The sequence below is a fragment of the Amblyraja radiata genome, chromosome 2 (genome assembly GCF_010909765.2).
Source record: "Amblyraja radiata isolate CabotCenter1 chromosome 2, sAmbRad1.1.pri, whole genome shotgun sequence".
Taxonomy (NCBI): domain Eukaryota; kingdom Metazoa; phylum Chordata; class Chondrichthyes; order Rajiformes; family Rajidae; genus Amblyraja; species Amblyraja radiata.
The window spans coordinates 11,453,118-11,465,709 of record NC_045957.1 but is presented as its reverse complement, the minus strand read 5'-3'; the positions used below and the strand labels follow the sequence as shown (position 1 = coordinate 11,465,709).

The 12,592-nt window shown below is 43.2% G+C and overlaps 1 protein-coding gene across 2 annotated transcripts in view; it reads left to right on the top strand.

Annotated features, from left to right (window-relative positions):
- Nucleotides 1-12,592, top strand: part of cul2 (cullin 2) — an 88,796-nt gene that overhangs the window by 64,997 nt on the left and 11,207 nt on the right. For both annotated transcript variants that reach the window (XM_033042060.1, XM_033042049.1), the window contains exons 13-17: nucleotides 1,128-1,256; nucleotides 1,511-1,597; nucleotides 4,717-4,872; nucleotides 5,223-5,300; nucleotides 10,160-10,226. In XM_033042060.1, the coding sequence (XP_032897951.1) occupies nucleotides 1,128-1,256; nucleotides 1,511-1,597; nucleotides 4,717-4,872; nucleotides 5,223-5,300; nucleotides 10,160-10,226 (517 nt within the window). The remainder of the gene's footprint in view (nucleotides 1-1,127; nucleotides 1,257-1,510; nucleotides 1,598-4,716; nucleotides 4,873-5,222; nucleotides 5,301-10,159; nucleotides 10,227-12,592) is intronic.

Here is a 12,592-nt window from a genome sequence, read left to right as displayed (position 1 = left end):
CATATCCAGCTTCTCCTAATAACTCAAACCCAGTAACATCCTAATTTCTGCTAACTTCCTCCATTTCAGTAATATTTTAATTTGGCTTCAGCTCCCTAATGGTTCCATGGTTTAAACATATAATTAATTGCATTTGGTGGGTGCAGTGCATCATATTTCTGGGCACCATGCTATAGGAAAGATGTTGTCAAGCCCGAAGGGGTACAGAGAAGATTTACAAGGATGTTGCCAGGACTAGAGCTATAGGGAGAGGTTGAGTAGGCTAGGACTCTTGCCCAGAGTAGGTGAATCACAGAGTCTCTTACCTAGTGTAGGTGAATCGTGGACCAGAGGACAGAGGTTTATGGTGAAGAGGAAAAGATTTAATAGGAAACCGAGGGGTAACCTTTTCACACAAAGAGTGGTGGCATGTTTGGAACAAGCTGCCAGAGGAGGTAGTTGAGGCTGGGACTATCCCAACACAGTTAGACAGGTACATGGATAGGACAGGTTTGGAGGGATATGGACCAAACATGGAACTAGTGTAGCTGGGACATGTTAGATAGTTGTGGGCAAGTTGGGTCTGTTTCCACACTATTATTCTATGACTCTATATTTGACCCTAGTTTAGCTTTTCTCTGTCTAAAGCTGCACAGGAGACAACCTGCTTCAACTGATTTCTTGTATATAAAACTTTCCAGGATTATCTGCTGCTAACTGAGATCAGGATGACATTACGAATAGCAGTTACCTTAGTTCCCTTGCTCGCCTTCACTATCAGTCATACAGCATGGAAACTGGCCCTACTGCTCAACTTGTCCTGAGCTAGTCCCACTTGCCTGTGTTTGACCCATACCTCTACCTATGTACCTGTCCAATGTATAAGTTTGGAATTCACTTTGAGCTTGCATATGAATACAAGAATGAACTATTAATGCAATGCATTGAAGTAGAAAATGAATCACAACTTTTAGAACAGATAATGAGATAATGGTTGTCTGAATCTGTTTTCTTGCCTTGTGATTTGGTTGAATTATAAAAGAGTGATGGATCAAGTTAATGTAAGGATAAATAAATAAATATTGAATGAGGTTTTATTATTTTCTGTTTGAAAACATAATAGATTTCTGAATATAATTTCTTTGCAGCTAGCTAAGTACTGTGACAACCTATTAAAGAAATCGGCAAAGGGAATGACGGAAAATGAAGTTGAGGACAAACTGACCAGCTTCATCACAGTTTTCAAATATATTGATGATAAAGATGTCTTTCAGAAAGTAAGTGGAGGTTATTTTTGATACTGGCAGAACAAAGTAGCATTTTAAGCAAGGCAGCGTTTTAAAACTTGAGTTCAAATTACATATTTTCATATTTCACAAGTTAAACTGTGTGCAATAATTTGCCGTAGGGCTGACCAACTTACAAGCAACGATCTTTGTTGGGAGCTTCTGTTCAATGTACTTAATAAAACCTTAGTTGTTCTCAGAAGCAATTAAATGTCATTTCTTTCTTGCCATTTTTCCAACCTCAGTTCTATGCCAGAATGTTGGCGAAACGGTTGATACATGGTCTTTCCATGTCGATGGATTCAGAGGAAGCTATGATTAATAAACTCAAGGTTTGTAACATCAGTCTTTGTGCATCGGTGTAAACATGAGAGTCACATTTGGAGACACAAGCGACTCCAGATGTTGTAGTCTGAAGCATGAAGCAAACTGCTGGAGGATCTCAGTGGAGCAAGTTGGAGGAGATGCATGGGAATCTTAACCTGACCCGGAAAGGTTCTTTATGACACTTGATGGTGGTGAGGAAGCAATGTTGGGTCCAGGTTTTGCACCTCCTTGAATTCCAGGGGAGATGGGTGAAGAGGGATGAGCAAACCATTGAGTCACAGAGCGTCCCTGCGAAAAGCAGAAAATGGGTGGGATGGGGAAGATGAGACTTGTGGAATCCCGTTGCAACTGACTGAAATGACGAAGGATGATGTGATGGATGTGAAGGCTGGTAGGGTGAAAGGTGAGGACCAAGGGAACTCTGTCCATGTTCCGTCTGGGGAGAGGTGGGTTGAGAGCATAAGGCCAGGAATTGGAAGAATTGTGAGTGACTCCATCCACCACAGTTGAGGGGAAGCCACATTTCCAAAAGTAGGACATTTCAGATGTACTGCAACACCAACCCTCATCTCTAGAACAGTTGAGGTGGAGCTCTGGAAACTGAGAGGAAAGGAATGGCGTCATGAGGGACAGGGTGGGAGGAGAACAGTCGGGTTTGTTGTAATCAGTGGGTTTACGGTAAATCACAGGAGATAATTTGTCTACTGAGATGGAGTCAGATGTAGAAAAATTGGAGAGGTGTCAGAAATGGTCTAAGTGAACTTGAGGGCAGTGTGGAAGTTAGCAGCAAACTGACTATGAGTTTCATAAGCAGGCAGCACCAATGGAGTCATTGATGTATCTGAGAAAGAGCTGGGCAGTAATGCCATAATAGGTTTGGAACGATTTCTGTTCCACATGGCTAACGAAAAGACGGCCTTCACGAGGCTCATGTGATTTGTGGAAAGTGATAGTAATCAAGATAGAAGTTGTTCAGGATAAGCATAGGTTCTGGCATGTGAATAAGAGTGTTAATGGAGGGGAGGTGATTAGATCTTTGTTCCAGAAAGAGGTAGCAGGCTTTAAGACCTTCTGGATGGGGGATGGAGGTACATAAAGACTGGTTATCTATAGTGAAGATGAGCTTATGAGGGGCCAGAGCATTGGAAGTTGCTAAAATGGTGGACGGCATGCAAGCTGTTCTGGATATAGGTGGGAAGAGGCAGGTCATGGTAAGACAGGATAGCATCAAGGTATGAAAAGATAGATGTGATGGGGAAACAGCAGACAGAAACAATGGGCCTACCAGGAACATGGGTAAGAGATGGGGTTGGAAGGAGTTGCCTGACCTGGAAGGGATTTTATGTCCCTGGATGGTGGTGAGGTAGGAAGGAGGTGCAAGGGGACATGTTGCACATCCTACAGTTGCAAGGGAAAGTGCCGAGGACAGGAAATGAATAAGTGAACCAAGGAGTCACAGACAGTGGTCCCTGCGGATAGCAGAAAAGTGAAGACGTGACCGGTGGTGGGGTCTCATCGCAGTTGGCAGAAATGACGAAGGATGTGCTGGAAGCAGCTGTGGACCAACAATCTGCTTCCGCAGATACTGCTTGACCTATGACTTCCTCGAGCAGTTTGATTTTTGCTCTTAAAATTTAGTTGCTTTTACACTTCTTCTTCATTGCTAACATCATTTTCAAACATGGCACTGTACGCATAAAGATTCACTAGTTACTAACTACCTAAATTGCACTACTTGTTTCCAAAATGTGTAAACTTTTGAATTCATATGAACTCATTAAAAATATATAAATTATTGCATACTTATAAAATATTTGTTAACCAGTTTAAACTATAAATGCAGTTGAAAAAAACAAAAATTAATCTCAAGAGAACCTAATCGTTCCCAATGGACATTCTGAAAATGCATGTACATTACTTCTGCAAAAAAAATTATACAATCTGTTATTGAATTTTCATTCGATTTGCAGCATTTCTTGTTCGTACTCGTGTAATTTAAAATTTGTTTAAAGAAGAATGCTTTATGAAGCTTGATATGTTTCCATAACAATACAATACAATACAATTTTATTTGTCATTTAAACCCCTTGAGGTTCAAACAAAATGTTGTTTCTGCAGTCATACACACAAAAAAGAACCAAGACACAACACAATTTACACAAACATCCATCACAGCGCATCTCCTCCTCGCTGTGATGGAAGGCAAAGACTTATCTCTCCCCTGCACTTCCCATTCCCCTCCCGATGTCAGAGTCAAAGTCAAAGCCCCCAGCGGGCGATGGTAATTATCCCGCGGCCATTTACGCCGCGCCGGGTGATGCAAGGCCACGCTCCAGGTCTTGTTGTTGGAGCCCCCGGCGGGCGCTAGCAAAGTCCCGCAGCCATTCCAAGCCGCGCGGGGCGGTGATGTAAGGTCCCGCTCCAGGTAATCTTCAACCCCGCAACTCGGGCGGGTGAATTCGCCGTTGCGGAAGCCCCGAAAAGCGGTCTCCCAGCAGGGACCGGCGAGCTCCCGGTGTTCCTGTCTGCCAGACCTGCGATAAGCCTCCGAATCCCCGGGGTCGGGCCGCAGCAGCGCGCCACCACAGCTCCTCCCGCTCCGAACTCGGCCAGCTCCGCGATGGTGAGTAGGTCCGCAGGCTCCGCGACTGGAGCCCCAGGTCGTTCCTGCCGGTGGCCGCTCCACGATGCTAGGCCCCAACGTCAACGGAGACCAGACAGAGAAAAGGTCGGGTTCTCCGTACAGGGGATAGATTTTTTTAAGTTTCCCCTGCCCTCCGCCCCCCACATACATACCCACACCCATACACAAAAAATAAAATAAAAACTACATACAAACGAGACAAAAAATAATAAAAAGACAGACGGACTGCAGAGGCCGCTGCGACGTGAAATGTCAATAACCATTATTTTACATTATTACCAGAGGAAAGTTAACTGTGCAGTGATATTTTGAATATTGGAAGCATTTCAAAATAATTGGGATGAATTTAAATATCTTCACAAACTTTTGGGAAAGTTGTTATTCCGGTCATAATGGCATGCTACTTTTGAGGTAACAATATTTGAAACAAAAACAATATTTGTCTCTGCTGTAACAAAGACATTTATTCTTTCTATGCAGCAAGCGTGTGGTTACGAGTTTACCAGCAAACTTCATAGGATGTACACGGACATGAATGTCAGTGCTGACCTCAACAACAAATTCACAACCACTTTTTTAAGACAACAGGATACTGTAATAGATCTTGGAATCAGCTTTCAGATCTATGTTCTTCAGGTAGGATAAACTGAATCTCATAAACTGGACTTTCAAAATCTCCTAAATTAAACGACAAACACTTGCAAAGCTTAAGCTGTCAGTGTTCTGTTCAAGGTATAAACTAATTAATACATTATAAAATGAATCCACATTTGTGATATAGCATCTAATGATGCGTTTTCAAGACATTTCGTGTGGATTATTAATTTGTTTTCTCGAGCATCAAAGACAGGCATTTAATTTGAAAATGAGAATTTTTGGCATTTTGCTAATTTGTTACAAACATGACTTTTTTGACTACATAATCAATGCATCTTTTGTACTATTACCTTTTTGATGTAAAAACATTCTGTTTTGAATTATTTTAGGCTGGTGCATGGCCTTTGACTCAAGCATCCTCATCTACATTTGCCATCCCACAAGAATTGGAAAAGAGTGTTCAGATGGTAAGTTAATAGGTAGCCCTTCACTTGAAATTTAAGAATGGGGTTAAATTGATGCATAGTTTATTTGTATGCATTTAGTCAATGTCGTGCATAATTGTTTGTGTAATTTTAAGCTTGTGTGCCCATCTTTTAAACTCTTATCCCTGTAAAGATGCTGTCGTAAACAGGCCTAGGGTGAGTTGTTGGAAAGGAAATTAACTTGAGAATCTTGTTCATTCTACTTGTGGAGGCTGTGGCTGGTGAGTTTAATGTCAGTGGCACAGATAGAGCAACATATTCTGTCCTGAAGTTAAAGAAAAAGAAACTGCCGGAAATACTCAACAAGTCGTCAGGCAGTGTTGCAGAGAGAACAATGAGATTAACATTTAAAATTGATAACATCATGCCAGAACAAGAAAAAAATTGAACACATGTTAGCGTTTGGATGCAGAGAAGAGGTAGAGGTGGAAAGATCATGTTGATGTATAGAAGACAGCAAAATGTAAAGCGTCGGAAGGAACTGCAGATGCTGGTTTACATCGAGGATAGACACAAAATGCTGGAGTAACTCAGCAGGACAGGCAGCATCTCTGGATTGAAGGAATGGGTGACGTTTCGGGTCGAGACCCTTCTTCAGACTGAGCGTCAAGGGAGAGGGAATTACAGAGACAAGGAAGTGTAAAAGATCGAAAGAGATGCAGATCAAGGAAAATCTAGAATTGACCAATGTTTGCTAGGAGAAGGTGACAACAAAGCAGACAGAGTCAGAGGGATAGGCATGCTGGTCAAAGAACTGGGAAGGGGTGAGAGAGGGAAAGCAAGGGTTACGAAGTTAGAAAAGTCATTAATCATACCTCTGGGGTGTAAGCTGCCCAAGCAAAATATGAGGTGCTGTTCCACCAATTTGCGCTGGGCCTCACTCTGACAATGGAGGAGGCCCAGGACAGAAAGGTCAGTGTGGGAATGGGAAGGGGAGTTAAAGTGTTCAGCAACCGGGAGATCAGATAGGTTTGGGCAGACTGAGCAGAGGACTTCAGCGAAACGATTGCTAAGCCTGCGCTTGGTCTCGCCATTTAAAGTGGAATTGCCTGCACCAAGGCAGCTTTGAGTGCATGATATTCGTATTATTGAAGATGTTGAAGAGCATGCAAATGTTAATGCACAGCATTAAACGTGAATCAGCCAAATGTCCTGATCATTCCTATCGTGGACAACACTCCATAGCTACATTTCATATTCCTAGCCAGAGACCAAGAAAAGAGATGTGCATGAAGGACTGTAGATCCTGGTTTAAACCAAAGAAAGACACAAAATGCTGGAGTAACTCAGCAGGACAGGCAGCACCTCTGGAGAGAAGGAATGGGTGACGTTTCGGGTCGAGACCCTTATACAGACAGTCTGAAGAAAGGTCTTGATTTGAAACGTCACTCATTCCGTCTCCAGAGATGCTGCCTGTCCTGCTGAGTTGATAAACAGATTGGCAGTTTGTGGTTCTGTATTAAGGATTAACATTGTCTGGCCCTTGGATCACGTCATCTTGACATTACCTTAGGTATTATTAGCAGCTGGCATAAGATGGTTTATTATTGAAGATGTTATGAATGGAGCTCCATGCAGGAAATAACAGCAAACAGATAGCCTCCTTGATTATGACATTGATAAGGTAGCTAAGGCTCGGTTTAAGGATGTTCTTGGACCGATGCCCTCTGACAACTAATATGACTCCAGTCACTTAAGACTTCATGTTGAACATTAATAAAACGGCACGGTGGCGCAGCGGTAGAGCTACTGCCTTACAGCGCCAGAGACCCGAGTTTGATCCTGACTACGGGTATCTGTATTGAATTTGTGCGTTCTCCCTGTGACCTGCGTGGGTTTTCACCAAGATCATCGGTTTCCTCCCACACGCCAAAGACATACAGGTATTAGGTAAATTAGCTTGGTGTAAATGTAAAATTGTCCTGAGTGTGTGTCGGATAGTGTCCGTGTGTGGGGATCGCTGGTCGGTGCGGTGAAGGGCCGGTTTCCGTGCTGTACCTCTAAACTAAACTGAACTAAAATGAACGCTGGGTTTCCTTGATATCACTTTAGCTAAATCCAATCTTGATTTTTAAGTATAGTTATTATACCTATCTCTTTGGTACATTACGACCACGTTTGATTTAACGAGCAGCAAATCAGGTAGGACCCTGATCAATAATGGCTTATTGCTGAATAGTAATATCTCATTCTTTTGCCACTTAAAAAAGACCTTAGTTTCTCCTTTGTTCCTTTACAGAATGTTAATCAAATAGGAACAATTTTAGCTTCTCTATTCGCAGATTGTAACTGATATCCATTACTTTTGAATCAGCTTCTGCACCTTTTTCGAACCTGTAATGCACTTCCCAGATATTTACCACTCCAGCTAAGGGCAGACCTCTGTTTAACACACACGTGTTCAACACAATTCCCTGCTTTTGTGGGTTGTGCCCATATGAAGCAAAAACCATGTATGCCTTTTTCACAACATCATAAATTTGTCCTGCTATTTTCACACACTTCTTTCAGTTCTTTTACTCCCTCCCACAACTGCTTGTCGACCATCTCTGAGAAATGTACCTTTCAGTTTCTATCGTGCCATTTATCTCATCTGCATCACACAAGGAGTTTTGATATTTTACCCCAGAAATGAACAATCAGTGGGTGATAATGATGAGAAATAAAGAGAGTTGATTGTAACAAATGGGAGGAACTGGGGCAGAAGATGAATACAACTCTCTAGGAATTTAATGGTGTTTCCTGTAATTGTAGCAGAAATGAGATTACAATGTAGACCTCTTATCCTGTGTGCTGTTTTGTACTTATAAATTCATAAGTCTTTAATAATAATAATAAAACATTTTATTTATGGGCGCCTTTCAAGAGTCTCAAGGACACCTTACAAAAATTTAGCAGGTAGAGGAAAAACATGTAAGGGGTATGAAATAAATAGTAGAGACATGACTAGTACACAAAGTAAAGACAGAATACAATTCAAAACACAATATGAGGCAATTAATGCACAGATGAAAAGGGAGGGGGACGTGGGGCTAAGGATAGGCAGAGGTGAAGAGATGGGTCTTGAGGCGGGACTGGAAGATGGTGAGGGACACAGAATTGCGGATCAGTTGGGGAAGGGAGTTCCAGAGCCTGGGAGCTGCCCTGGAGAAGGCTCTGTCCCCAAAACTGCGGAGGTTGGACTTGTGGATGGAGAGGAGACTGGCTGATGTGGATCTGAGGGACCGTGAGGGTTGGTAGGGGGAGAGGAGGTCAGTGAGATATGGGGGGGCCAGATGGTGGAGGGCTTTGTAGGTGAGGATCAGGATTTTGTAGGTGATCCGGTGGGAGATGGGAAACCAGTGAAGTTGTTTGAGGACTGGAGTGATGTGATGCCAGGATTTGGTGTGGGTGATGAGTCGGGCGGCTGCGTTCTGGACCAGTTGGAGTCGGTTGATGTAGGTGGAGCTGATGCCAAGGAGAAGTGAGTTGCAATAGTCCAGTCGGGAGGAGATGAAGGCATGGATGAGTCTTTCAGCAGCGGGAGGTGTGAGAGAGGGTCTGAGTTTGGCGAGTTTAGAGCAGTGGGGCTGTTGTTGGTGATTATTCCACAATTGTAATTAAATGTTTGAGGTATTTTATGTATTACTTAAAGCAGAGGTCGGCAACCTTGTTCTGCATAGGGGCGGGGACGCTCTGTGAGCGGATGGCGGGCCACATCCATCATGTGTACACATGGATCTCGCCCCGGATGGCAGGCATCAAATCATGTGTTCACAGATCCCGCCCCTTCTAGGACGCCACCTGGGGCACTGGCCCCTAGTTACAGGCGCTCACGAACATGACGCATCTACCTACCATTGCCTTGGCTCTGTCCTGAAGGTGGTGGCTCAAATACTCACACTCACTTGTTCCCGACAGTGTGTTTAAGAAAGATGCTGGAAAAATCGAAGGTAGACAAAAAAGCTGGAGACACTCAGCGGGTGAGGCAGCATCTATGGAGCAAAGGAATAGGCGACGTTTCGGGTCGAGACCCTTCTTCAGACTGGTCTCAGAGCAGCGTCAGCCACTTCTGAAGAAGGGTCTCGACCTGAAACGTCACCTATTCCTTCGCTCCATAGATGCTGCCTCACCTGCTGAGTTTCTCCAGCTTTGTCTACCTCCGATCCCGACAGTGAAGCCCAGACACAGAAGGTGCGCGGCCGTGCCGGCGGCTTTGCACACGATGCGGTACAGCCAGAGCTCGGCACTCCTCGGCAGCTCGGCGCTGCAGCTCCGCCATTGCGGCCGCAAGCACAGGTCTCCTTGCGTCACCGCGTCTGGGCGCCGCAGCCTCAGGCCCGGGAGGTACCGGAGATGAAGAAATTCGGCGGGCCGGATAAATACGGGGGAAAAAATACGCCTGCGGGCTGGATGATTTCGGGTTATGGGCCGCATTTGGCCCGGGAGCCGTAGGTTGCCGACCCCTGACTTAAAGGAATAGATTGCCCTACTATTTCCTTATTTCAGTAGTGGATATTCTGTAACAATGGACTCACCAGAATTACTGAAGCAAACTCTTACTATATACCCCATAATTTTGAAGAGTTTGTTTCTGGAGGAACTCAGTGGGTGGAGCATCTGGGGGGGAAGAGAGGTGGCATTGGAGGAATTGTTCTACACCAACACCCCTCTCCCCTCACAGATGCTGCTCCAGCCACTGAGTTCCTCCAACAGTTTGCTTTCTTTATCCTTCAAATGTCTGTTTCCCTTATGCTTCATTTCTGAAGATGTGAAGTCATCTCCAAGCTTCATGGGTGCTGGGAAAGTGTTATTGGAGGGAAGTTTTAAAAGTATTGACTGACATAATTCTTCCCTTACAGTTTGAATTGTTTTACAATCAGCACTTCAGTGGAAGGAAACTTACCTGGCTGCACTATCTTTGTACGGGTAAGAAATCTTTGAGTGATACCTCAGTCTCTCCAGTCAGTTCAGTTTAGTTTATTGTCACGTGTACCGAGGTACAGTGAAAAGCTTTTGTTGCGTGCTAACCAGTCAGCAGAAAAATATTATGATTGCAATCGATCCATTTACAGTGTATAGATACATGACATGGCAATAACGTTTAGTGAAGAAATGTTGCTGTCGGAATAGAGATTTAAGAGTCATCATCACACTCGAAATGAGTATGACTGTCCTCTCTGGAGGACGCCAGTGCGTGAGTTTGTTTAACGTGGGGAGACTGGTGCACAGACAGCCACCACATGGTCCTTGACAGATCTGGGTCAGGATCCAGTGGCATGGAATCCAAGAAAACCGGAGACCCTTTTCTGCTGCAGCCTTCATCCGCCTTCCCAGCCGTTGTGACGCTCCACTAAAGTCAGCCATCGTCCTTCACCTGTTCCACCGTTGAGGTCTTGGTTGGATTGCTCTTTGTCAGAGACCTCCCCCTCGACCTTACCGCCATGGGTGGCCCAACCAGAATCATAGCTCCAGACAGCATCGCTCTCAGGATCTCAGCTTCTCCACCACGACAAGGTGACAATCCACGGAGAAGAGTGTGGAGCGATTGTAGTATGAGTTTGCAGATCTGCTTCTGCAAATAGTCGCCTGGGCTGGGCGCCATCTTGGAAGCAAAAGCCTCCTTTTCTTGCTCCTCGTGAAGTAAAATAAATGTGAATATATGCATTCAAATCACATTTAGTCATTAATAATGTATTTGTATAATTCAGTGCTGAAATAAAATGATCAGTTTTATAAGGTGCAGGCACTTGTGTGTCCAAACTATTTCTGTACAATTATATAACACACGTCATTCAAATAAGACACCAGATTTCCACGAGTATTTTGTACAACATGTAACGTTGTGAACACCATTGCCTACAGAATGTTAACTTCTATGATTTAATAATTTGCTGGAAATTGAAACAAAACTAGGCCATTTGCAACTTTCTTGCCACTGAATAAGATTGTGGTTGATCTTTTACTACTGACAACATAACTTAATTCTCGATATCTGAAACCTTATTTGTGTTTTGACTGTATTCAATGACTGAGCCTCCATCACCCAATTGATGAGTGAATTCTGAAGATTCTTTCAAGAAATTTGCTCTCATTTTTCCAACATTTGCAGCGAAGATGCTGCATTCATTATTCGTGCAGCAAAACATGTTTCTGTGTTTATTTCTCAAATTTTAATTCCTGATGTGAACATTTGTCATGGTCTTTGGCAGTCAGATCTAACGAAGCTTGAGCTCTGCCTCAATAATAGTTCTGATCACCATGCAAAGACAATGGAGATTAGCAAGAGAATAATAAAACTTGGATTCAATACTGGGCCTCTACAATGAATTGTAAAAACCCTCAGGGATAACATCAGGAAGAGCTTCTTCCCCTCTGTTTTCAGGCTACTGAACTGTCCTTCCGACAGCGAGGGTATTTTCTGCTTCACTTTTACCCCATTGTGGATATTGGATTTTGTCTCTGGAACTAATGCACTACAATGCTGAGAATTATATTCTGCACTTTGTATCTTCCCTTTGCTCCACCTATTGTACTTGGGTTTGGCTTAATTGTATCTATAGTATTTTCTGATTTAATTGGAAAACAAAGCCTTTAACTGTACCTCGATACATGTAATAATAATACATTTAAAACAAAGCCTTTAACTGTACCTCGATACATGTAATAATAATAAACCTAAACCCACTCGGGACGCCAAAAAAAACCCTCAAAGCACATATATTATAACGTATACATATGGACAGCTACTGAGCTTCATTAACTAGGGGGCTATGTTGTGGGAACCTGAGGTTTCTCCCAATGCACCAAACAGTGATGGCAAACACAGGGAAATGCAGATACTAGGTTTAGAAAATAAGCACAAAGTGCAAGAATAACTGAGCGGGTCAGCCAGCATCTCTGAAAGATGTGGATAACTGATATTTCGAATCAGGAGCCTTCTTCAGACTAATCGGTTATGGCAAATGGCCTCGCTCATCTGTACCTAACATTGTGATCTTCCATTGGGATTAGTATGTGGAATTTGCTGTCCAGGAACACGGTGGGATGTTTGTTCAAAAAGAAACTGGTGAAATATTAAGCAAAGGGGGAAAAAATTGGAGTTTTGGTAAAAGAGTGTGAGTTATTTTTCAAATTTGGACGGACTTCATTGTTTTGTTCCATTCTAAAAATGCTTTATATCAAAAAAATGTACCTAATGTTACTACTTCAGTTACTTACTACTTGTGCCTTTTGGTGTTTCGTCGGTTTTGTATTTTTAATTTGCGTAATTGTATGAGATGGAATTCACTTTA